The 26,686-nt window shown below is 39.3% G+C and overlaps 1 protein-coding gene and 1 long non-coding RNA gene across 8 annotated transcripts in view; one reads left to right on the top strand and one right to left on the bottom strand.

Annotated features, from left to right (window-relative positions):
- Positions 1 to 26,686, bottom strand: part of LOC132662996 (uncharacterized) — a 95,985-nt gene that overhangs the window by 13,897 nt on the left and 55,402 nt on the right. For 6 of the 7 annotated variants that reach the window (XR_014135980.1, XR_014135978.1, XR_014135977.1 and 3 more), the window contains 2 exons: positions 3,472 to 3,594; positions 1,812 to 1,928 (listed from right to left, as the gene is read on the bottom strand). This is a non-coding gene — a long non-coding RNA (uncharacterized LOC132662996). Of the gene's footprint in view, positions 1 to 1,396; positions 1,486 to 1,811; positions 1,929 to 3,471; positions 3,595 to 26,686 lie in introns of those variants that run through there. The other variant, XR_014135982.1, reaches the window with a different exon arrangement.
- LOC132662993 (N-acetyllactosaminide alpha-1,3-galactosyltransferase-like) lies at positions 1,414 to 16,695 on the top strand. Its single transcript, XM_060608832.3, has 6 exons — positions 1,414 to 1,501; positions 2,211 to 2,296; positions 3,369 to 3,401; positions 6,029 to 6,082; positions 13,082 to 13,216; positions 15,685 to 16,695. The coding sequence occupies exons 1-6, from the start codon at positions 1,481 to 1,483 to the stop codon at positions 16,376 to 16,378; spliced, it is 1,023 nt and encodes a 340-aa protein (XP_060464815.3). The 5' UTR covers positions 1,414 to 1,480; the 3' UTR covers positions 16,379 to 16,695.

Below are 26,686 nucleotides of genomic sequence, written 5' to 3'. Positions count from 1 at the left end.
AGCCTGGTTTCGGTCCATCTCTTTTGCCTTCAAATAGTTTTATTTAATTTTTATTTTATTTTCCCTTCTAGAATTCATGACTGTCATCTCTGGGGGCATTGGACTGTATAATTTACTTTCCTATGAGTCAAAACATTCTAATTCTGTATTAATTTAACTTTGTTATCATCCTTCACCACACTCCTTTTTTTCTAGGATTAATGGAGATCAACAGAAAACTTCTAACATTAGGGGCACCTGGGTGGCTCAGTCTGTTGAGCCGCTGACTCTTGATTTTGGTACAGGTCATGATCTCATGGTTCATGGGTTTAAGCCCCTCGTTAGGCTCTGTGTCGTCAGCACAGCTTAGGATTCTCTCTCCCCTACCCCCCTCTCTGCCCTTCCCCTGCTCACACTCTCTCTCCCTCTCTAAATAAAAAAACAATAAACAAACAAACAAACAAACCTTCTAACATTAATACGGATTTTATTTCCTGAATGAATCATGTATTGGTATGTATCATTTAGTTTACTATAAACCATTTGTGAGTAGTAATGGATCATTATTAATTTCTTAATGGTGTCTTTTGATAAGCAAAAGTCTTCTAATTATAATGAGGTAATAACTTATCATTTTTTTAGTTATTGTCTTCTGTCACCTCCTAAGAGACCTTTATCTATCCCCAAGTTAGAAAGATATCCTCCTATGTTTTTCTCTAAAAGCTTGTGGCTTTAGCTTGTACGGTTAGATCTATAATTTGTTTTGAATTAACTTTTTGGTATGTATAAGATACACACAACATACATGAGGTGCAAAACCATGAGTGAAAAAAAACCAAATGCAGAGTACCCGTCATACAACACTGTTTATGTGACCTTCCATAGCAGGAATAACTCAGCTGTAGTCATAGAAATCAGAACACTGATTTCCTGGGCAGGGAGACGGTACTGACTCAAAGGGGCACAGGAAAAAAATACTGGGGTCATGGAGACGTTCTGTGTCTTAATTAATAGTTTTTACATATACATGTACATGTGTAAAAAAACACAATAAACTGTACACTTAAATTGCATGTGTTTTACTTTATGTAAATCGTACTTCAGTTGAAAATGTAGTAGAAGGCTTAAAAAACCTCAAGTAAAGAAAAGAACTTCAATGATCCTATGTTTGTTTGTTTCCTAAATGGGAGAAAAATCTAGTCCCTTGGTCATGTCAAAGAGAAGCTACTGGCTTATGAATTGTTATGATTGTAAGTATCTAATTCTTTCATCATCAAAAGAGAATGTGATGACATCATCATTCCCAGAAGACTGAAATAATAAGCAGGCAAACTGGGGAGTGCCGAAGAACCACTACCAGGGTATCCGATTCATGATTTTTCAAAGGTCTCAGAAGGTCTTGCTTGAAAACTGTCTGCCCACTTGAGATTTTCCATGTCTTCCCAAACCACCATGCCATAAGTCTTGAGTCTCCAAGGAAGAAACCGTGTAAAAGTCCTATATGATCTTAGGGAAACAAAAGGTAAGAGTTTGTCCTTCATTTCAACCAAATCGAGACACATTTAACTCCTTCTCTGCACACAATTTCATATTGCATAGACGAAATATCACAAAGGAGCTTCACAAACCGGATGGCTAAAATATCAAGTCAATGTACAAATAATCTAAACTTTATAGTTTAGCCCCTAGCCCATGCTTGGAATCAATTTTATATTCAAATACTTTTGAGAAGGAGCATCTATTTTATGCTGTTATCAGTCCTATCATCTGTCTTGGGATGATGAACTTCATAATAGTATTTCACTAAAAATAGTTCCTTCATAACTACATACCTCTTTGAAGTCCAAGTATTTTCTCAATTTTCTCTTTTCTCTGACACCACGCTCTGTGAGTTAGTCTGGGAAGTGGCATTTGTATTTTTCTTTTCTGCCGGAAAAGCCTTGTGTACTCTAGAAAAGACAAATGAAGGTTATCAAATCTCTTGCATCAAGGCCAGCTTAGACAAGCTAATGTCCTGGCTTCGAGCAGCTGGCTCCCATAAAAAGTGTCTCCGCAGGCTTAACTCTATTTTCATATAGAGAGACATCCAAGGACCAGAGGTGCCTTAATTCCTAGCCAATATGTATTAAATCAGCTAGTTAAAGTCATGGAGAGTCACAATTCAACATAGCTTACTCTGTATTCATTGTACTATATTTAATCTATTTTTATCTGTTTCTTTTTCCTCTTAGGAAAGGATGAAATACAGAAGAAAAACAAGTCAACTGCTATTACTTTTATTGTTTTTATGGGCTTTGTACAGACAGTATCATGTCAGGTAATTTTTAAAAAGTAATGTATATTTTATTCTGGGGTTTGATAAAGATCTAGTATGTCAGAAAGGTGATAGGTTCACCCTCTGAATAAAATCAGCATCCAAATATGCCCCCATATATATACCAATCCAATATACCCCAAAATATCCAAATGGCATTCAAATATATCAGCATAAACATAACCCTCAGCATAAAAGTTCTTAGTTTCTAATGGGATCAGGGCTGACCACAATTTTTGTAGGCCCGTTTGTGTGAGAACAAGGAATGTTAAGCTACCAACACAGTAACCATGTAATTAAGGCAGTTAGTAAGTGTTGGAGAAAGTGCCATTTTTAAATAGGCGGCATCTTTTTAAAGAGACATCCCTAATATTGGTGGCTTCTGGGACTAGGTATGGTATTTGCAGTCCACATATGTACACAAGTAGAAAGATTTCATTGGCCATCAGCAAGTTCCATCGTTTCAAGTATTAAGTTTTTCTTTCGTTTGTAACTCAAAGAATTAGGTTTTCTGTTTTAAGATCTAGTGTGTGAAGTCCTTCACTGTGGTGATTTTTTTATCATGCTCATTACTGTATGTCTGCAACCAATAATGTCCTTGGCACATGGTACATGTCTTAGTCCGTTCGAGCTGCTATAACAGAATACCATGGACAGGATGGCTTATGAACACCAGAAATTTATTTCTCACAGTTCTGGAGGCTGAGGGGTCCAAGATCAAGGCGCTGGCAGACTTGGTGTCCTGGTTCATAGACAGCTACCTTCTTGCTGTGTCCTCACATGGTTGAAGGGACAAGGGAGTTCTCTGGTATCCCACTCATGAGGGCTCCAACCTCATAACCCAATCATGTCCCAAAGGCCCCACTTCCTAATGCCATCATGTTGGGGGTTAGGATGTCAACCTTCAAATTTGAGGGGGACACAAATATTTTGTCCATATTATGTGTTCGTTGAATATTTGGTAATGTTAGGGAATAAAATGAATGGACTGCTGGAGTATAACTCTAGTCGTCTTAAATATGGAAACACCTTATGTAAGTTTAAAAGTAATGTAATGTTTTTTGTTTATCCTAAGCACAAAGAAACTACAGAAGATATATTGGTGCTGGTAAGTCCTATTTACAAATATGCTATGACCTCTTCTTTGAGGACCAAACCCGTTGGGGGCAGTGGAGTACCTGCAAGTCCTTGGTTCCTCCAGGCAACAGTAAACCAAAGCAATTTTACTGACGTATGTTGGAGATGCTCCTTTAGGGCCAGGGTACTAGGAGTCAAAGTAGAGCAGACTGGCGGGGTGCCATCTGTAATGGAGGAGTTAGAACAGGTTAGAAGAAACGTGTTACAGGAAACAGAACCCAGCTTCCAGGAATCTTGGGTCTTTTAAAGCTCTGGGAAATCACACAGGAGAAAAGTTTCAGCCAAAAGACTCTTGGGAGGTTGTATTAACCACAAGCGCCCTACAAAATCACACTATCAGAATGTACGCGGAGAGGAAAACTTCCCCCAAGATTGTGTAAGACCCAAATTCCTAATGAAGTGCAAGAATCTTCCTTTCTGATGCTTGTTGTGTCCAAGGGCCTTGTCTCAGTTGGTTCTATGCGGTCCAACACTCCCGCTAAGACCATGACTCTACATGCAGGTGAGCTGCTTGTGCATGAAAATAAGGTAGTAAGATGGTTTTCATGGGAGAGTATGTTTCCCCCAGACGGAGCCGTGGCTCACAGTCAACCACCTGAAAACAGCAGGAAAACCTGTAGACAAAGGTGGGAACTTGTAAGGAAGGTCTGCTGCAGCAGAGGCTGGGGAAAAAATGAATTAAAGTGTTTTCTGATAAAATGTACACAATGCAACACAATCTGACAATCATTCCATCATTAATATTAGGTCTTCTTCGCATCATGATTCTAAAGCCTTAACACACCGATACTCAGTAACCAAAGACCTTGCTGTCGATAAGGCGGGTGCCTGCGTAGAAGGCCATGTCTCAGTCACACCCTGGACGCCGCAGTGCTCCTATCTGTGTACACAGGCACAAAGACGGACTTGTGACGTACGACTCAGCTCCACAGCTGCCCCTCGTTAACTCAGCCCAGGATCAACTCTCCAAAGATGTGTTAGCCGGGGTGCCATTACAGTGTATAGCAAGGAGGAAGTAAGGACCCCGGCCCAACTTCTGGTCTTTCCACCTGCTGTGTGACTATGGACAAGAGAATAATAGGTCCACGTGCCTCAGTTTCCTTGTCTAGTAAATTGAGGATGATAATAATAGCAGTACCTATCTCATAGGGGTGGATTCAATTAGATAATACTCAGGAAAGTATTCCATAAGTATTAGCTATTAATGAAGGGAATCTAACCTCCTCTAGCTGGCTAGGGAATACTTCCTTTAGGTGAGGATATTTAAAATAAGACCTAAAGGCTGTGTGAGAATTAGCTGGTTGAAGCGTGGAGTGTTTAAGGAAACTTAAAAAGGCCAGTGAGTCTGGAACATTCTAATTGTGGGGCCCCGTAGGAGATGTGGCTAGAACAAGGTGAAGGGTCAGATTATGCAGAATGTTATGACCATATAAGGAGTGTGAACATGATCCTTAGGCCAATGGGAAGCCACTGAACACTGTTAAACAGAATAATAACATGGGAGCAACTGGAGCTTCAGGAACATGATAGAGGAAGCAGAGTGGACATATGGAGAATGGGTTGCAAAGGGCCAGGACAAGGACAGGCAGAGAGGGTATCACAGTGTTAATTTGGGGGGATCGGAATATGGAGGGTCATTATACTATTCTCTTTCAGTTTGCACACCTTTAACATTTTTCATACTGCAAAGTCTTGATTAAAGTGCACAGACGATGAGACCAATTAGAAGGCTACTGCAATAGCCCAAATAAGAGATGGTGGTGACTTGGAGTCATGCGGTGGCAGAGAATAAAGATAGGGAATGGATTTGAGAGATGTTTTGGAGATAAAACCAGCAGAGTTTAAAGATGGATGTGGGGCTGGGATTTAGGGAATGCTCTGAGTGTAGAATGATTCTCACACTTCTGCCTTGCTAATCCAAGTGGAGCCAGTGAGATAAAGCAACATTTGAAGGGTTCCTACTGTGGGGGAGACATGATGACTTTCACATTAAGCATCTTCTTCTCGTGGTATCTGTGCGAACTTCAAGCAGCAGACTTCAGAATGCAGTTGGATGTCTGAGCCTTAAATTCCCGGGAGAAGTCTAGTTGCACATACAAATTTGAAGCCACAGGAAAATGCCTGCAAGCATGTCAATCGATCAAATAGAAAGCCTAGGAAAAACCTTTCTGAGAATGACTCTCAAATCAGGGCTTCTAAGCAGACAGGATATTTAAGGCTAACCTTAGACAGATAGTAGGGATCTATTTCCATTGCAATAGAGGGGGGAAAAATCAGTACTCTAGATGAATTTGGAGGCGAGGTGGCTGAAAATTGAAGGAGGTTTCATGTGATGACTGCTATTTATCAGTGAGAAGAAGGAAAATGAGCACTGTAGAAACACATAAAGATTTCTGAGCAGCACAGAGCCTCAGTCAAGGTTAGAAATCATGATTTTCCATGCCACTACCATCAAAGTTCATCACTGCTCTTCTTACTGCTTCATGCTTATCTTGCATTTTACATCATATCATAATATAACCCTTGATTTGGTAGACATTCGATTATCTCAAGCTCAACTAGATATAGTGTGATTCTTTGCATTATTTCTTCTGATAGGTCTATGAACAGTCCATCAAAGGAATTAAAGCTTTCAGACTGGTTTTCTCCCAGGTAAGAACTCCAAGTCAAACATATGTGAGATTAATCTATAGATTGCCCAGTAGAAACTAACACTGTGTCAATAATACTTACAACTGGCCTTCCAACTGTTGGGCGGGAGATTGATCTTTGATTACACTACAAAAAATAAGCAGTGTCCCAGTGGACATTAAGGCCCACATCCGTCATAAATGAGAGTATAGATGACAGAAACCCAATGGCCCTAACATTATGGCAGGTCAAAATGTGAAGGGTCCACGTTTGATCATTTGCTTGATTCTCCTCATTTCGCCAACGAGGGAACCAAAGTCCAAGTCAGATAGATGGGTCGTCTGTGCACTTCACACTTTAATACAGCAGCTTTCCTCCAGCCTCTCTGCCTCCCTCTCCTTACTGTACCCACGTGTCTTTCTCCTTGGTGGTGCAGGGCTTCAGGACTTGTCTGAATTAAAACTTTGAAAGGAGATGTCCAGCTAAGATCATGATTGGATAATGGTCCATGAACCATCCTCCTATGATATTACAACTTTTGTCAGATCTAACAAGGACACATAAAGCACACTGGTTATTTTAAAAAAGCATTTCATACAAAGAACTGTTAACTAGTATAAAGTTACCTAGTTAGTTGTTAACTAGTATAAGTAACTGGAAAGTCTGAAAAGAGAATTCTAAGGTGTCATGAGGGGAACAACCACAGGAAGTAACTATTTTCCCCAGGAAAAGGGCTGAAGAAACAGAAGGAAGAGGCCAAAATTGTTAAACCCTAGAAACTTGGAGAGCTTAAACTCAGTGAGTTTAAGACCCACTCAACTGGTGCTGGTACTACCAGGCTCCAGAAAGGCCTCTTGGGACAAGGAGCCAGACCTCTATGGAGGGGCACAATGAGGCTGGGTTCGACAGTGTTGGAAAAGCTGAAATCTGGATCCAGATGGAACTATATCTCGGTGGTGGAGACTTGGCAGGAGGAGGAGGCAGATAAGGAGCCCCCTGGAAACAGGAAAGAGCAAGTTCCTTCTTCCCCCAGGCTTGTAATTTTCCTCCAGTGCCCTCTATTAGCAGAGCCTAACAGGGTGCCTGCTGGCAAAGAAGAGATGTGGTTTGTGGAGTCCTGGCTCAATATAAGAAAGCCCAGCATAGTGCGGTGGGTTTAGTTATGAAAGATGTTAGCTTAATAACTGGCACAGGATCCCACTCACAAGACAAGTAAGGCATATCCTTGTAAGTCAGCGTGATGATTCATCACAACAATTGAACAAAGGAGAAAACCATATAATCATTTACACAGATTCCAAATTGACTACCAATAAAATTCAGTTTTCACTGCATTTTTTTTTTTGGCTTAAACAATATAAATTTATTTCTTCCCACTTCTGGAGGCTAGAAGTGGATGGTCAAGGTGTGGGAAGTTCGGTTTCCCCTGAGGCCTCTCTCTTGGGCTTTCTTGTCCTCACCGGGACTTTTTTTCTGTGCGCCATCATCTACAAGCATCCATGGTGTCTCTTCTTTTAAGGACACCAGTCCTATTGAATTTGGGCCCCACCCTTATGACCTCATTTAACCTGAATTACCTCCCTGAAGGCCTTGTCTCTAAATAGCCACAATGGGGATTAGGGTTTCAACATATGAATTTGGGGGAGACAGTGTTCAGTCCATAACAGGTTCTGAAATAGTTAATAGAACCTTTTTTTAAAAATATATTTATTTATTTTGACAGAGACAGAGACAGCATGAGTTGGGGAGGGACAGAGAGGGAGAGGGAGACAGAGAATACCAAGCAGGCTCTACACTGTCAGCACGGAGCCAGATGCAAGGCTCAAACCCATGAAACCAAGAGACCATGACCTGAGCTGAAACTAAGAGTTGGACACTTAACTGACTGACTCACCCAGACGCCCCAATAGAATCTTTTTCTTCCAACTGTACAACAATTCTCATTCTGTTTTCATTCTTTTCCTTGATGACCATCAAGGTTGAACACCTTTTCCCATGAATATTGGCCACTTGGATATTTACTTTTGTAAAATGCCAGTTTCTATCTGTGGGTCTCCTTTCTGCTTTCTTGTTAGTGTCCTTGGATGCACAAAATTTTGTTTTCTGCGGAAGTCTAATTTATCTAATTTTTTTTCTTTTGATGCCCATGCTTTTGGTGTCACATCTAAGAAATGATTACCAAATCTAAGATCATGAAAATTTACTGTAGTTTTCTTCTAAGAGTTTTATAACTTTTGCTCTTACATTTAAGTCTTTGATCCATTTTGCATTAACATTTATCCATGGTGGGAAATAAGTGCAACTTCATTTTTTTTAAATGTAGATATCCAGTGGTCTCAGCACAATTTGTTAAAAAGACTATTTTCCCCCATTGAATGGTCTTGGCACCCTTTATTTAAAATTAACTAATCATAGTTGTATGGGCTTTTTACAGACTCAGTTCTATTCCATTGACCTATATATGTCTATCCTTATGTCAATAACACACTGGTTTGATTATTGTATCTTTGCAGTAAGCTTTGAAATCGGGAAGTGTGAGTCCTCCAATTTTGTTCTTCTTTTTCAAGATTGTTTTGGCTATTTGAGGTTCCTTACAATTCCTTATGAATTTTAGGCTCAGTTTGTTCATTTCAGCAAAAATAATTAATTAATTAAATTAAATTAAATTAAATTAAATTAAATTAAATTAAATTAAATTAATTAGCAGTTAGAAAAGTGATAGTGTATTACCTTCCCAGGGTTGCTATAACAAATCACAACAAACTACATGACTTAAAACAACATAAATTAATTTCTTCACAACTCTGGAGTCCAGAAATCCAAAATTAAGGTGTCAGCAGGGCCACGTTCCCTCTAAAGCCCAAAAGAAGAATTCTTCCTATCTCCTGAAGACTATGGTGGCCCCAGGCATTCTTTGGCTTGTGAAAGCATAGCTCCACTCTCTGCCTCAGTCTCTACATGGCCTTATCTGTATCTCTCCTCTATGTGCCCTTTCATCTTAAAAGAACACCTGTCATTGGATTCACAAGCCCAACCTAATTCAGAATGATGTCATCATAATTAATTACATCTGCAAAGACACTATTTCTAAATAAGGTAACATTCTGAAGTTCCAAGTGGATTTGAATTGGGGGGAGGGTTACTATTCAATGCAGTACATGTAGGAATGACATTGAATCTGTAGCTCACTTTGGGGCGTATTACCATCTTAACAATATGAAGTCTCCAATCCATAAACATGGATGTCTTTCCATTTATTTAGGCCTTCTTTAATCTTTTTCAACAATGTCTTATAGTTTTCATTGTATCAGTCTTGCACCTCCTTTGGTTGTGTGTATTCCTAAATATTTTATTCTTTTTGTTCCTGTTATAAATGAAAATGTTTTCTTAATTTTATTTTCAGATGGTTCGTTTCTAGTGTATGGAAATATAAATGATTTTTGCATGTTGATCTTGTATCCTGCAACAATTACTGGTTCTAATAGATTTTTTTGGAAGACTGCTTAGAATCTTCTCTAATAGTAGAGATAGTTTTACTTCTTTCTTTCCAATTTGGATGCCTTTTATTTCCTTTTCTTGCCCAACTTCCCTAAACCTCCAGTACAATGTTGAAAGGAAGTGGATAAAACAGACAGCCTTGTCTTGTTCCTGATTTTAGGGGAAAAGTTTTCAGTCTCTCAAAAATAAGTATGATGTCAACTGTGAGTTTTACATAAGATGCCCTTTATCATGTAGAGGAATTTCCCTTCTGTTCCTAGTTTGTTGGGTATTTTTATCATGCAGGATTGTGGGAATTTTGTCAAATGCCTTTTCTACATCACTTAAGATGATCATGTGGGCTTTTTTGTCCATTTTATTAATATGGTGTTTTACATAGATTGGTATTTGTTTTTTGTTTTGTTTTGTTTGTTTTTGGTATTTATAGGTTGAACCAGCCTGCATTCCTGGAATAAATCTCACTTCAGATTTTAATATACTGTTGGATTCAGTTTACAAATATTTTGTTGAGGATTTTTGCATTTTTATTCATAATGGATATTAGTCTACAGTCTTCCTGAGGTGTTTTTTCCTGGCTTTTGTATCAGTAATTCTGGCCACATAAGAATGAGTTAGAAAATGCTCTCTCTTCTTCAATTTCTTTGGAAGACTTTGAGAACGATTGGTGTTAATCTGTTAAATGTTTGGTAGAATTCACCAATGAAGCCATCTGGTCCTGGGCTTTTCTTTGTTGGGAGATTTTTGATTACCAATCCAATTATTTTTATTAATTCTGTTGCCTTGTTCCAGGTCTATTAAATTTTTCTATTTCTTCTTCAACTAGTTTTGGTAGTTTGTGTGTTTCTAGGAATTTGTCCATTTCATCTATTTATCTAATAAGTTCATGTACAATTGCTCATAGTATTCTCTTATAATGCTTTTTCTATCTGTAAGGTCTGTAGTAGTGTCTCCATTTCCACTCCTGATTTTAATAATTGGAGTCATTTCTGGATTTTTGGTCTCAGTCAGTCTAGTTAAAAATTGGTCAATTTTATCGATATTCTCAAAGAACCAATTATTGGCTTCATTAATTCTGTCATGTTTTTCTTTTCCTCTATGTCCACTGTCTCTGCTCCAGTCCTTATTATTTCTTCCTTCTTCTTGCTTTGGGTTTAGTTTGCTATTTTTTTCTAGGTCCTTAAGGTGGAAGGTTAGGTTATCAATATGGTATCTTTCTTCTTGTTTAATACAGATGTTTACAGCTATACACTTCCTTCTGAGTACTGCTATTCACTGCATCCCATAAGTTTTAGTATGTTGTATTTTCATTTTTATTCATCTTAATGTATTTTCTAATTCCCTTTGTGATTTTTTTCTTTGACCCATTGATTGTTTCAGAGTGTTTTGTTTAATTTCCATTTATTTATGAACTTTACAGGTTTCCTTCTGTTGTTAATTTCATTCCACTGTCAATGGAAAAGATAGTTTGTATGTTTCCAACCATTTTAAGTTTATTGAGATTTGTTTTATGGCCTAACATATGATCTATCCTGGAAAATGTCCCATGTGTATTTGAGAAGAATATGTATTCTGTTGTTGATTAAAATGTTCTATGTATGTCTGCTCAGGTCTGCTGTTGAAATCCTATGGCAAGTTTTTTTGTTTCAGCTATTATACTTCTCAGCTTCAGAACTTCTATTTGGTTCCTTTTTATAGTTCTATCTCTTTATTCACATTCTCTGCTTGTTAAGCCTTCGTTCTCCTGATTTCCTTTAGTTCTTTTTCCATGGTTTTCTTTGGCTCTTTCAGCATATTTAAAATAGTTGATTTAAAGTCTTGTTATAGTAAGCCCAATGTCTGGCTTCCCCAGGGACAGTTTTTGTTAATTCTTTCCTCTCATCAATGGACCACACATTCTTGTTTCCTTGTATGCCTCATAATTTTTAGTTGAAAACAGGCATTTTGTATATTATAATGTTGTTACTTTGGAATTCAGATTCTTTTGCCTCCTCAGAGTTTGTTGTTCTTGCTTGCTGTGGATTGTAGTTATTGTCTGTTTGGTGACTTTTCCAGACTATTTTTAAAGACTGTATTCTTTGTCTTGTTTGGTCTGAGAGGTCTCTGTTCCTTTAGCTTATGGTCAGCTACCGGTTTGTTAAAGATATCCTTAAATACCTAGAGCCATAGTGGTGGTGGTTGTGGTGGTGGTTGGAGGATAATTGGAGGAGTAAGAGGAGGATGAGGAGATGAAGAAGAAGAAGAAGAAGATGACGGCGGCAGAGGAGGAGGAGAATTCCAAGGGGGAGGAGGAAGAGGAGGAGGGGAAGGAGAAAAAGGAAAGGAAAGGAAAGGAAAGGAAAGGAAAGGAAAGGAAAGGAAAGGAAAGGAAAGGAGGAAATGGAAGGGAAGAGAAGGGAAAGGAAAAGAAAGAGGGAAAAAAATAACCCTCTTACAGTCTTTGAAGATTGGCTCTGTGTTTGGGCCCTCCTTCAACACAGCCCAGTTGTTTACAACTCTGCATTAGTCTTCACTTCCTGCTTACACTGAGCCTAAATATCAGCCAGAGGTGAAATCTTAGGATCTTCAGGGATCTTTTCTGAGCATGTAATCCTGAACACGTGTATGGATTTCTTAATTCCTCGTTATACAAGGGGTCTTGTTAAAGCCTTTACTTTTCAAAGAACTCTCTCCCAATTTTCTCCTCCCAGGATTTCAGCATATCTAGTGTTTATTCCAACTGTAATTTCTTGCCTCAGATGGCAGGGGCTTGTTTCTTTTTAAAATGTTTTCAAGAATTGCCCTCTACTTAGCCACTTTTCCATTTTGAGAGAGTTCTGAGTTGAGTGAAACAAAAGGAAGCACTAGGAGTCCAGTCCTTTGGGGACTTCTAGGGTCAAAATGGACAAACACATTTCCTTTGGAATTAGATCCACTCTTCTCCATCCCAAAGCAGATACTCAAACTGAGAACATGGTTTACTGTTTTCAACACCAATGCCATACTGGGAGTGAGTTGGTGCAAAGGCTAAGTTAAAATACCACAAACCTTTCCTTCTATTGTGTTGAGTCGTCCTTTTCTTGATTTAACTTTTGCTTGATTGCTCTAAACTTTTGGCTACCTTCTAGAGTTCTGGCAAAGTTGATTCTGACAGTATGAAGTAATATTAGCACTGGCAGCATTTTAGATTATGAACCTAGGAAGGTCATTTTTCAAAATATGGTCTCTGAAAGTAATTAATGTCAAAAAGCCTAAGACCAGGAGATTTTGTCCAAATATAAGAGTTATTGTTACTTTATACTTAGGGTGATGTTTTAACTGTGTCCTCAAAGATCTTGGAATCACAGTGTAACTAACCTGTACACGTACTTTTGTAATGATCTGGCCATTTCTGACAAGCTGTTTCTCCGGGTTGTCATAACCATCAAGGCTTTGGATTAGGAGTAAGGAAATGCTGCAACCAGACACAGGCTCTATATATTAGTAACATCTACCACAGTTTTATTAAAAGGTATCTTGTTCACAATTCTTATGTCTTTCTTACAGTCAATCCATGAACCTGACCACCACCAACTGGTCAGCTCCAGTTGTGTGGCATGGCACTTTCAACGAAGAAGTTTTGGAACAGTATTATGCCAAACATAAAATTACCGTGGGGCTGACTGTGTTTGCCGTAGGAAGGTAGGTAATGCCAAATGTCCTTTACATTCAAGCTTTTTATTATAGAAAATAGGAGATTATCAATAATCCCACCTCAAAAATCTAGAAAAAGTGGAACGGAATAAAGCCAAAGTAAACAGAAGTAAGGAAATAGTAAAAATGAGAACAGAAATCCATGAAACTGAAAACAGAAAATCCATAGAGTAAAATCAAAGAATCAAAAAGCTGGTTCTTTGAAAAAAAATCAATAAAATTCACAATCATCCAGGGATGAGCAAATAAGCCAATATGATAAAACAGAAACACCCATGCAAATGTGAAAGACCATGGCTATGACATTGTGGATCTGTAGGGAAAGACTTTCATAAATGATCCTGGAGAAAGTTGATGTCGGCATGGGAAAATCACAATTGCACCTTTCTACAGCATTCCATATACAAGCATATACAAACATACTTCCCAAGTAGTTTAAAGACCAAAAGTTAAAGGGCAAACCGCAGTGTATCTGAATGAAATCAAGACATAAAAGGATTTCTCCATCAAGATACAGAAAATACTAATCATCAAGGAAGAGGTTGACAAATGTGACTGTATTGAAATTATCTCTACCTAAGAAAATATCAGAAAAACCCAAATTGAGGGCCTTTCTACAAAATATCTGATCAGTACTCTTCAAAATGGTCAGGGTTATAAACAACAAGGAGAGAAATGGAGACAGATTGGAGGAGCCTAACAAGACATAATGACTAAATGCAATGTGTATTCTGGATTGGATCTTGCAAACTAGAAGCCCATTAGGGGCAAAACAGGTGGAAAAAACCAAAATCTGTGGTTAAGTTATAGTATTTAACCACTGATAATTTCTTAGTTTTGACAAATGTACTATGATTATATAAGATACTAACATTAGGGGAAGATGCATAGAGTGTATATGGGAACTCTGTATAATACAGTTACACCTGTTACATAAATCTAATATCATTCCAAAATAGAAAGTTTTCAAAAAATTTAAAAAAATAAGTTCACCATAGTAGTGAAAGTGCCTGATGATAACCTTTTTTTTTCTTGTGAATGCCTGACATTACACTTTTGATTACTGAGGCACTCATTTCAAAGACATCCAACTCGAATAAACATACTGCGGTCTATACCATGGTTGGTCACTAACTAAACAACTGGGTAAAGAGGCAGGTCGGCCCTCCTGTGAAATTCCCCTTTTAGAAAGGCCTGGGTAACCTATGTAACTGACCACCTGAGTGACCCCGCACTTTCCTTCCTGCGCTTTCATACCTGCTCTTACGTTTCAATTTCTGCAATAAAGAGTGAAGCTGTGAAAGCCTTGGCACCCCATCCCCCAGCCAAATAAAGGCAGAATCCCCAAGGATCACCCCCTTCTCTCCCTTTACCTAAGACCTCGTTCTGTGGCCCTGGGCCTACCTTGTACCCTCCAGGACTTGTGAGGAACGAACTCTGTTTTTTCAAAGTTCTCTGATGGTTGCTGCTGAGGAGTATCTTGTAAGTGTGGGCTGGTCCAGCCACAACATTGGCTGGTAAGGGAAATGTCTGTGGGGGTCTCACCACAAGTAGCAGGGGCCTAGGTGAGTCCCAGGCATTCTTGGCCAATAGGATTTACTATCGAAGGCAAAGACCAATACCAAAGAGCCCTGTATTATACCATACACAGAAATTAATTCAAATGGATAACTGACTTAAATGTGAAAGTGAAAACTATAAAGCAACTAAAAGAAAATATAGAAGAATACTTTCACTACCTTGAGGAGGCAAGGATTTCTGGAACACAGTACAAAAGCATTAACCATAAAAAAAATGCAGATAAATGGTATCTCTTTGTATTTGGGTTGCTAGCTTCCAACTCAGTAGAATATTTTAAGAGGTATTTGTCATAATTTATCTTGCCTTAATTATTAAATTACCATAACTTCAGATACTCCAAACTAGAAAGTTTTCTCCCGACTCCATCTACTATGTTTCTTAAAACTTAGATCAATATCCAGAACTTATTTTTAATGATTATATAAACATTATCTGAAGCTGAGGCATGTATGTCTGCATTATTGACTCCTCATAAATTCCTCCTCATAAAGCAAGCCACCGACATCAATCGCTGCTCGTGCAAGGACCCAAGATCTTCTTGCCTACAATCCCCAACACAAGCTCCTTCCTCCCAGACAACCCTAAAGACTCTCATCTTGCGACAGGGCTCTGTGCCATTTACTGATCTCACCATGTTTCATTCCCCCTCGTAAGGAAGTCCTCTTTTCTCATGATCCACAGAACCCCATCAGGGAGAGGAAAGGCAGATAATTTCACTTTCTTTTATGCTACTTAAATATAACTCAAGAAGCGTATCTAATATTTAGTTTGCCTACTAGTATTTCTGGACAAACTACGACCAGTGTAACTTAAGTAGTATGCATTTCACTGCAATAGAAGACAAAGAACTTAATCATTTCTTGTTTACTTCACAGATATATCGACCACTATTTGAGGAAATTTATACTATCTGCAGATATGTTTTTTATGGTTGGCCATAAAGTCATAATTTATGTCCTGATAGATGACTTCTCCAGGATGCCTTGGATACAGCTGAGTCCCCTCTGTACAATCAAAGTGTTTGAAATCAAGCGAGAGAAGAGATGGCAAGATGTCAGCATGATGCGCATGAAGACTATTAGTGAACATGTTGTAGATCATATCCAGCGTGAAGTCGACTTTCTCTTCTGCATGGATGTAGATCAAGTCTTCGTAAGGAAATATGGAGTGGAGACTCTGGGGGAGTCAGTGGCTCAGTTACATGCTTACTGGTACAAGGCAGATCTGATAAAGGTGCCATATGAAAGAAGTGAGTTATCAGAAGCATATATACCTACTGGCATGGGAGATTTTTATTACCATGCTGCTGTATTTGGTGGCACTCCTACCCAAGTTCTCAATATTGCCAGGGAGTGCTTGAAAGGAATCATGAATGACAAGAAAAACAGCATTGAAGCAGTATGGCATGATGAAAGCCACTTAAATAAGTATTTCTTTCTCCACAAACCTGCTAAGCTCTTATCACCGGAATATTGCTGGGATTTTACTAGAACGGATATCATTAATATTCGTAATATCAAACTCTCTTGGGCTAAAAAGGATTATAAACATCTTAGGGTGAAATTGTAGTTTTATAGCACTTCCTTCAGATTTCTGAAAATAAGAGCATCATTTTTGTCTTATTCCTTAGGAAATTAGCACTTGATAAATTTTAGCACTAAAAAAAAAAATCACTAGCAAAATGGCAAGACCACCAATATGGAATACTCATACTTCTCATATTCATTGTGAATTGTATAAGATGGGATACAGCAATTGCAGAATGAATGTACTGATGTCAGATGGAGATACAATGATTTCATATCCTGTGTGAATATTGAGGAGATATTATTTGTTGGATTACGTTGAACAAAATAGAATCTGTCACAAGAAGATGAAACCTGAAATATTTCTATTGATCCATGTAGATACACATTTCTCGTACTGCTTAAGAAAGGGGGTTGTCAGGGTGCCTGGGTGGCTCAGCCGGTCCAACTCTTGATTTTGGCTCAGGTCAGGATTCCAGGGTTGTTGGATCAAGGCTCCCGTCAAGCTCTGTGCTGAGCATGGAGCCTGCTTAAGATTCTGTGTGTGTGTGTGTGTGTGTGTGTGTGTCTCTCTCTTTACCTCTTTCTCTCTCTCTCTCTCTCCCTCTGCCTCTTCCCCCATCTCTCTCTCTCAAATAAGATTAAATCTAAAAAGTTAACAAAATAAAATAAAAATAAAAAAGAAAGGGGATTGTCTGGAGGTGTGGATAAGAAGTCACTGCAACTATAGTAATATCCTGTCTATGCAAAACATTAAAGATGTTAAAGCTGCCATCAGATGAATGGATCATTACTTAGGAAACTGAGTCACTCAAAAAGAACTAGGCATTTTAAAACTATGAGATTGATTGTTATAAAAACTAAAAGAAAATGGAATAGATACAGAGAAAATTGAAAGCCCCTCCTTTACTCTCCCTTTGAAAACCTATCCCTCACTATTCCTTTTATATGCATTTATATACCCACCACATGAATACCCACACACACAGTGACACTTGTATTTTACACAAATTGATTCATATCACACACATGCACACATACAGGCACACACAAGGATTTTACCACTAGTCGGGGCCCAGTTAGGAAAACAGATAATGCTATCCTCAGTATTTAACAGTGGAGATTTAACACAGGGAACTGGACATACAAGAGCTCATAACAGAGCTGAAGTGCACACAAGACAAAGTGACGCAACCCATAATTAAAAAAAAAAATTAATGTTTATTTTGGAGAAAGAGAGAGAAAGAGAGAGAGTGGGGAAGGGGCAGAGAGAGAGGGAAACACAGAATCCGAAGCAGGCTCCAGGCTCTGAGCTGTCAGCACAGAGCCCGACGCAGGGCTCAAATCCACAAACTGTGAGATCATGACCTGAGCTGAAGTGAGACACAACCAACAGAGCCACCCAGGCGCCCCTAATTTTTATTTTAATGAAGGCAATAGCACTCCTAAGGCTGAAGGGAAAATTGTAGAATGTCCACAAAGAGCCAGAACCTAGCATGAGCTGCCTGGCATGGGTGGGGACAACAAAGAGAGGAGTCTAGTCACTGCTAAGGATGTCACCCAAAGGAGACAGAGACAGAGACAAGAGAGAAATGTACAGACTTTTCTCCTTCTCCTGTCCTGTCTGCCTTTGTTTCCACTGGCCAGTGCCATCCAGTAGTCGGATGCAGTGGAGTCTAGGAAATGGAGGTCCCTGCCACACCGAGCAGAGTGTGGGGAAAATGAGATCGAAATCTGAGAGTAAACAGACAAATGGCTACCACAGTCCACCCATGTTGCCACAAAGCACTCATCCTCTTCCTCCTAACTCCCATAAAATGACTGCATGTTTCTACCATGCAAAACGCAACCAGCTTTTGTGTAAATAATCACACCCAGAAGGGTGAAATCCGAAGTAATGCCTGACATAGTTTCCCTCATTATGTCCAAGAATCCAGGATGATATGAGGTCCTCTCCCTCAGGACTCTATGTGGCTCTTCATTGTTTGGTGAGCTCTGATCCAAATTGTAAAGAATAACTAATACTACTCATTTAGAAAAAAAAAATTGTAAGAGAAGGAAAAGGGGAAAATAATTGGTTAACACATAAAAAGGTACATATATATGATAATGTATACTTATGCTTATAATATAAATGTAAGAAAAATATACATGCCTTCTGTGGTCCTCATTTCTGTAGCTGGTTCCAAGGTCAAGTTCATATTGATCACTCCTTTCTTTCACCACCCATTCCACATTCTTTACTTTCTGCTGGAAGCTCAGATGAATAGGGTTCCTTACTAGGAAGATGATATAAAGCTTCTCCTTTATAATCTGAGTCTTATAATCTTTAGAATCTGAGTCTTTAGTGGGTCTTTATCAGATTGCCACAGCTTTCCCTTAACAAGGACTGTTGGATAAAGTAGTTTAAGAGGCTCCCAGGGAACACCTTGAACTCTAGATACAGCCCTCATGCCACCAGTGTGGCATAGCAACCGACTTTCATCTTGATAATCAGTTCCCTGATCCAGTACAGAGACCCCTTCTCTGGCTGCTAATCCAGCACAATGAGAATGCAAAATGGCCGGGGGGGAGTCTCAGATGCCCATTCAACAGGACCATCATTTTGTTTCCTTGTACACGAGAACCTTCAAACTCATCGAGCCCAAGGTTGCAGAGAAGAAAGTAAAAATGGTTCCAGCAGGGGCACCTGGGTGGCTCAGTCGGTTAAGTGTCCGACTTGGGCTCAGGTCATGATCTCACGGTCCGTGGGTTCGAGCCCCGCGTCGGGCTCTGTGCTGACAGCTCAGAGCCTGGAGCCTGTTTCAGATTCTGTGTCTCCCTCTCTCTGTGACCCTCCCCCGTTCATGCTCTGTCTCTCTCTGTCTCAAAAATAAATAAACGTTAAAAAAAAAAATTAAAAAAAAAATGGTTCCAGCAGATTATCTGGTGTAATTGTAAAACAAAGCCTCACATCTCTACTTCTTGGTTCCAGAACCCATGCATTGTGGCTTTGAGGAAGACGATATGACCTAGTGACTACTATTTAATTCCTTTAGAACATTCCTTTAGAATGGCACCCCGACCTCACCAGGTGTTTTCTTAGAGCTGATACTGTGACTGAGGCTTCAGTAGGCTGCTTCACAAAGTTAGCTGCTTCTGGGTCATGAGTTATAAGGTAAGACCAGTGAATTCCATGGACAGAAGCCCACTGTTGCACTTAGTTGCCAATAAAGTCTCTCTCTTTGGCAGAGGCAATGAAGAAAACATTCTGTAAGTCCACATGTGGTAGTGCTGGAAGAAGCACTATGGGAAAGGAAGTATATCTGTACCCAGAATATGTTTGGGGACAAATTTCTTCTCCTTCCCTTGTGGAAAAGCTCCAAGGTTACCAATATGCTGCCAGGGGCCAGACAGTCCCTCAGAAGAAAGGTGTCATATGATGTACTCAGGGAGGCCTCTGCCGCCGGGTGGTTGCACGTTTAGCAGCAGAGAAAGCCAGATCGTCACTGATGAGAGGCAGTCTATCTTACTGAGCCACTGGATAGCCTCTGTCTCTGCCACCAAGGCCACTTTGTACATGGGCCATCAAGAAAGCACTGTGATGGCTGCAGAAAGAGGCTGGCTGACATCACGGAACAGATTTTTCTCTACTTGATTATTGAGAGTCTCATCTACCAAGATTGCTCTTTGGTGAGTATTTTCATGGGACACTCACATCCTTACACTCTGTACCTATTTCAGAAGCCCATAAAGAACTTCAGACTTTCTTGTCACTGAGTTTTCAATCTGCCTGAGTCCAATCTCACAGAAATGACTTCCACTGTAATGGGTTACAGCTGCATACACCCAAGCTTTTTGTTGGATCAGAAAGCATTAAGTTCACAATGGGTAGGAGAGGTCATAGTTCAGGTAAATTTAGAATCCCATGTGCCTAGTATTCTCTACCTGGCTGTGGAAAATGCCCTATCCAGTATCTATATTTGTCACATGAACCTGTTCAGGGTCACAGAACCTTTCTTGGCAGACAATGCCTGACATAGGGCCTTCTCTTACCCTGGGTCTCACTCAAAATTGGCAGGGTATTGGTTTCTCAACACACAGGTCTGAGCGGCACTCAGGTACAATACACCTTGCTTTTAATATCCAAAAAGTCACACTGAGCATATTTAGGCCTCTGATTTGGTGATATGTAGTTCAAGGTGCAGTAATTTGCCTAGAACCAACAACCCTACATGCTCCTCAGAAACGTCACTGATGTGTGTCAGGCCCCTGAATTTTTATGGGGTTTCTCTTCTACCTCCTGGCACACATTTGTATTAGCATGACATCTGACAGTCTTGCTCCTTTCTGCTCAAAATGCTCAGCATGATGTTAATAATGGTATCCTGTGAGATGTCCACATGGTCGAGGATGCTGTGGATAATATTATGACAACACAGGAGAGTTCACATAACTTGGAGGTTTACTGATGTCTCTGCCAGGTAAAAGCAAACTGCTTTTGATAATCCACACTAACTGATATAAGGAAAAGCATCTGTCACCTGTAGACCACACAACAGGGACTGTGTTCATTTGCTCTAGCAAACATACGACACCAGGAGAAGTTACTGTGATTGAAGTCACCACTTGAGTAACTTTACAGTGGTTCCCAGGCATTCAACCAATGAATCTGTCTCTTATACCGGTCAAACAAGCAAAGGTAGCAAACAATCTCAGATAAGTGTACCTGTTTCAATAGCTTCAGAACTTCAGCTCAATCCAATTCCATTCGTCTTAATCTAATATTATTAGATATTAAACAAGGATGTGATAGGAATCAACAGCCTGCAGTGTTTGAGTTTTTAATGATAACACTAATCTTTACAATCTCCACAGGGAGGTGTTATATAACTTCTGTCTTAAATGTTTGTTTATTTTTGAGAGAGAGAGAGAGAGACAGAGCATGAACAGGGGCGTTTATTTTTGAGAAAGGGAGACACAGAATCTGAAGCAGGCTCCAGGCTCTGAGCTGTCAGCGCAGAGGCCGACGTGGGGCTCAAACACACACCGCGAGATCATGACCTGAACCGGAGTCGGACGCTTCAGGTCCGAGCCTGAGCCATCCAGATGCCCCGGGGTTATATAACTTTTGATTTACCATTTTAGTGGATTTACCACTAAAGTGAGTGGAAATGGATTTCTACTCACTCTGTTAAGTAGATCACCATGCTACTTCTTGCCTCTAGAAATTATTGTCAACTCAGACCTAATGTCCATTCTGCATTTTCCTCCAAGGACACAGTCATCCTACTATACGACCACAGGTCCTCCCTTGGGGTGACATAGACTCCTCTTCAGTCGAGGGACTCCAGGTCTGTAAACTGGCTTAAGTGTGGGAACATGAGACACCATAACCTGTTACCATGGCAACTGAAGTCAAGTTTCTGCTCACCGGGTCTAGAGGTTCCCCAGTAATGTAAACCCCACAATTCTCATTGAAATCTGAGAGTCCATTTCAATGTCAGTATTTGATGGTTTCCTATCTCACATTTAGGTTTTTCATCCATTTTGAATTTATTTTTGTGTATGGTGTAAGGAAGTGGTCCAGTTTCATTCTTTTGTATGTTGCTGTCCAATTTTCCCAGCACCATTTGTTGAAGAGACTGTCTTTTTCCCATTGTATATTCATTCCTCCTTTGTCAAAGATTAATTGACCGTATATATAGTTGTGGGTCCATTTCTGGGCTTTCTATTCTGTTCCATTGATCTGTGTGTCTGTTTTTTGTGTCAAAACCATACTGTCTTCATGACTACAGCTTTGTAATATAGCTTAAAGCAAAAGTGAATATTATTATCCTCTCTCTGTATCCATGCCCATTTTATATAGCCCCAGTAGATGTTCTCCAACAGCCAGACATGTGAATATAGAACAGCAAGCTCTCAACCAACTGACCAGAGTACTGTAGCTACATGAGTACTCTGAGATGAGATCAGCTAAGCCTGGCCCAGAACGGCAGTAAAGGACCCTAGACTCATGAGCAAAAATAAAGCTTCATTGCTTTAAGCTATTAAGGTTTGGGTGGGTTGTTATACAGCAAAAATTAATTGATATCAGAGCACTTCTAGTCTTGGGAACTATTATTATCAGTCAGGGTCCAATCAGGAAAATCTGGGTATTTCAAATGGGGGATTTTGAGAACTGGTTACACAAGTGATAGAATTGCTAAGGAGCTAGATGGGATAGTAAGGAAACTGAGAAGCTGCGGCCATCCCAAGAGCCAGAAGGGCACAGGAAGGTGGTGGGACCAAAGGGCAGAAGCCAGGGTCACCAGTGGGGGCTGGAACCCACTGCAACCACGAAGGGCACAGCTATCTGGTGGCAGGTGCAGTCACAAAGTAGACTTTAACTTTGGCTTTACACTTTTTCTTTAAGCTCACTAGTGCCATTAAATACAGCCATTTCACCTGCTTGTTGAGCAAGTTAACATTTAATTTATTTCATTAAATAAGTTAATGTATGTGCATAGTTCAGTGTCTGGTGCATAAGTGTTATAAAGCATCATTATCATATATATTTATGGCAAAAACTATCATTGCCCCAAAGCCTTTGCCTTTGATGAGCACCTCATTCAATGAGAGCCCAGGGACAATGTCCTGTTTACTGCTATATTACACAGGCTTCCAGAAACCTATCTCTGAATACTAACGTGGTGTTTTTATTTTTTTAATTGACTTTAGACCCAAACAAGGCCTGAAAACAAATTCTAGATTCCCCCTATTTCCCTGAGTGTAGTTGCCTACAAACCAACCCTCTCTTTGGTACTAAAACCTGATTCTAATTCATCTAAACAGAGAAAGAATTTATGAAATGGCATGTTGGGTAAGAAAATTGAACCCTCAAATCTTAGTAGTCTTAACACAAAAACAAGTTTCTCACTCACCCTACATTTCCAGTGAGGGTGGGAACCAGGAAGTCTCCTCCATATTGTCACTTGGGGACCCAGAACGATGGAGGGTTCACTATCTGTGACATTCCTAGTCACAATGTCAAGGGAAGACACTAGAGAGTCATGCAGGGGCTTTTCAGTGCCTCAGCCTGGACTTATCCCATGCCCTGGGCTAGAAGATAGAGTCTTCTCTGCAAAGGAAGGGAGAACCAGATAGTGTTGACCAGCAACAACGTTTACCACAGAAACAGCGCCCAGTCCTTAGCCAATAGCTGCTAATATAAAGGGGCAAAGGGAGGGAATACACAGACAAGATCCTGCCACAGGGGTAATCTGTTTGGATACCAATCCTTATCCCATCACTCATTATCTCCCTGCTGATCTCCATACCCTTGAAAACATCTTCCAGAACATTAGTCCTTGATTCTATTACAAATAATTTCAAATTGAACCCCCCTAAGGTTCAAAATCCCAGGTAAGAGAATCTGATTAGCATGCCAGGTAGTTTAGGTCATGTGCCCATGGTTTAGTTGTAAAGGGCAGGAAGAGGAAATTTCTGCCTATTTCAGCTTTCACACTTGGCAGAAGGATGCTGTTGCTTCTTGAATTTAAGATTCCCTGTAAATGACGGGTGTTCAGGTTTCTGGGCAGCCCAAACAAAAATGTGCCCTGTATCGTTTCAATGATTTGCATATTTACGAATTTTATATAAACAGATTTATACAGTATGTGCCCCTTTTTGGCCTGGCTTCTTTCACACTATCATTATACAAAGGTCCATTTAAGTTGTTGCACATATCAGTGCTGAGTACTATTCCATTGTAAGGACATGCTACATTTGCTTATCCATTCCGTTGTTGACGAACACTTGTTGTCTCTACCTTTTGGCTACTACCAAGAAAGCTACCAAGAGCAGTCATGAACAGCTCTTTTTCTGGACATGTGCTTCTATTTCTCTTGGGTAAATATCTAGGAGTGGAATTGCTGGATTGTCCGGTAAGTGTGTGCTTGAACTGTTAAGAAACTGCCAAACTCTTTTCCAAAGTGGTTGTGCCATTTTACATTCCCACCAACCATGGATGAGAGCTCCAATTCTCCAATTGTCATAATGCTTGGTATGGCCAGTTTTCTTAATTTTAGCCATTCTAATAGGTATGTGGTGGTATATTATTGAGGCTTTAATTTCCATTTGCCTGAAGACTAATAGGATTTTTTCATATACTTATTTGCCTTCCGAATGCATTTTGTTTTGCAAAATGTCTGCTCAAATACTTTGCCATTTTTTAATGTATTTCTTGCAATCTGAAGTTTCCTTTTCATTGTCTTAACTGTTTCTGCTCCTGTTTTCTACTATACATTTTATTCTTTTAGATTTTACATTTAGGTCAGTCATCCATTTGGGGTTAATTTTTATACCTGGTGCAAAGTACTGATCAAAGTTTGTTTTGTTTTGTTTTTTCTTTTGTTTGTTTGGGTTTTGTTTTTTTTTTTTTTTTTTTTTGCATATGGATATCCAATTGTCCTAGACCCATTTTTTTTAAAGACTATCCATTCACTACTGAATTACCTTTTCTTATTTGTCAAAAATCAATCATCCATATATGTGTAGATCTATTTCTAGACTCCTGAGTTTGTCCCAATGATCTGTATGTCTATCTTAGACCATATGGTATTAATTACTGTATCTTTAGATCTAAAATTATGCCAAAATAGAAAGATTAAAAAATGCAAAAAGATAGAGACCTAACAGAAAATGAACAAAAGCTATGGTCAGTTTACAGAGAAGGAATTACAATGGCTCTTAAACGTGCAAGAAGATTCTCAACATCAGCCATAATAAAACAAACACAAATTAAGGCTGCGCTAAGATACAATTCACACCCTCAAATTTTCAAATACCAAAAACTTTAACAACACACTTTATATTGATAAGGATGTATGAAAATGGGTCCTTTTACCCACTGGTGGCATGAGTTAAATTGGAACGACCCCTGTGGAAAACAATTTGGCAACATTTACTCGTTTGTTAAATGGGTATAACCTTTGACCCAGCAAGTCTGTTTCTAGAAATTTATCCTGCAATATAGTTCAATAAGTGTTCACAGATCATGTTCAACTATTTCCACTGTGGCATTTCTTATAATGGCAAAGACAATAAACAACCAAAATGTCTAGCAATAGAGAATTGGTTATATAAATGATAAAAATCCTATAATAAACCACATTTCACTAGCAAAAGAATAAGATGTATGAAATGTAATGGAATGACCTTCAAAATATACTGATAAGAGAGATATTCAAAGTGCTGAAGAATTATTTTAGGATGCTGCCATTTGTGTGAAAAGGAAACCTATACACATTAAAAAATATATATGCCCTTATAGGTGCAGAATAGTTATGGAATATAAAACTGAAGAGTGGCTGTCCTTGGGGATGAGATAATGGAGTCAGTGCTGAGGGAGAAGATAAGCATTATATAACTTCTCCTCTGTTTGAATTTTTTTGCTCTGTGTGTGTGTGTGTGTGTGTGTGTGTGTGTGTGTGTGTGTCTTGTTCAATTAGAAAATCTATTTTAAAAGAAGTGTATACTAGGGGTGCCTGGGTGGCTCAGTCGGTTAAGCATCTGACTTCAGTTCAGGTCTGATCTCACGGTTCGTGAGTTCGAGCCCCGCATCAGGCTCTGTGCTGACAGCTCAGAGCCTGGAGCCTGCTTCCAATTCTGTGTCTCCCTCTCTCTCTGCGCCTCTCCCACTCATGTTCTGTCTCTTTCTCTCAAAAATAGACGCTAAAGTTAAAAAAAAAAAAAAAAAAGAAGTATATACTAAAGGTATGCCATCTTAAAACAAGAGTGATAATCTCAGGAGAGGGTGATTATATTTGATTATCATTTTCTTCTTTATGCTTTTAAGCACTTAACCAATTTTATAACATGAAAATGTGCTATTTCTATAATCAGAAAACTAAGTACTCTTAAAACATTCTAAAAAAGGGTAAGAAGGGATTAACTTTACCTAATTGGACAATGGCTAAAAGAGGATGAAGAAAAAGATGGTGTACTTTTTTTTTGGTCATTCATTTACACATATATACACACAGCACACAATTCAAAATATATTTCTGCAAGTAAAAATCAGTCATCAAGAAACGTAAGGAAAGGGTGCCTGGCTGCCTCAGTCGGTAGAGCATGCAACTTTTTTTTTAATAATTTTTTTTAAATGTTTATTCAGTTTTTGAGAGAGAAAGAGAGCACATGTGCAAGTGGGGGAGGGGAAGAAAGAGAGGGAGACACAGAATCCGAAGCAGGCTCCAGGCTCCAAGTTGTCGGCACAGAGCCTGACAGCTGCAAGATCATGACCTGACCCAAAGTTGGACGCTTAACCAACTGAGCCACCCAGGCACCCCAAGCATGCAACTCTTGATCTCGGGGTTGTAAGTTGGAGCCC

Source organism: Panthera onca, chromosome D4 (assembly GCF_046562875.1).
Source record: "Panthera onca isolate mPanOnc1 chromosome D4, mPanOnc1 haplotype 2, whole genome shotgun sequence".
Taxonomy (NCBI): Eukaryota; Metazoa; Chordata; class Mammalia; order Carnivora; family Felidae; genus Panthera; species Panthera onca.
The sequence above is the reverse complement of the archived record's forward strand: the minus strand, read 5'-3'. Positions and strand labels throughout refer to the sequence as shown.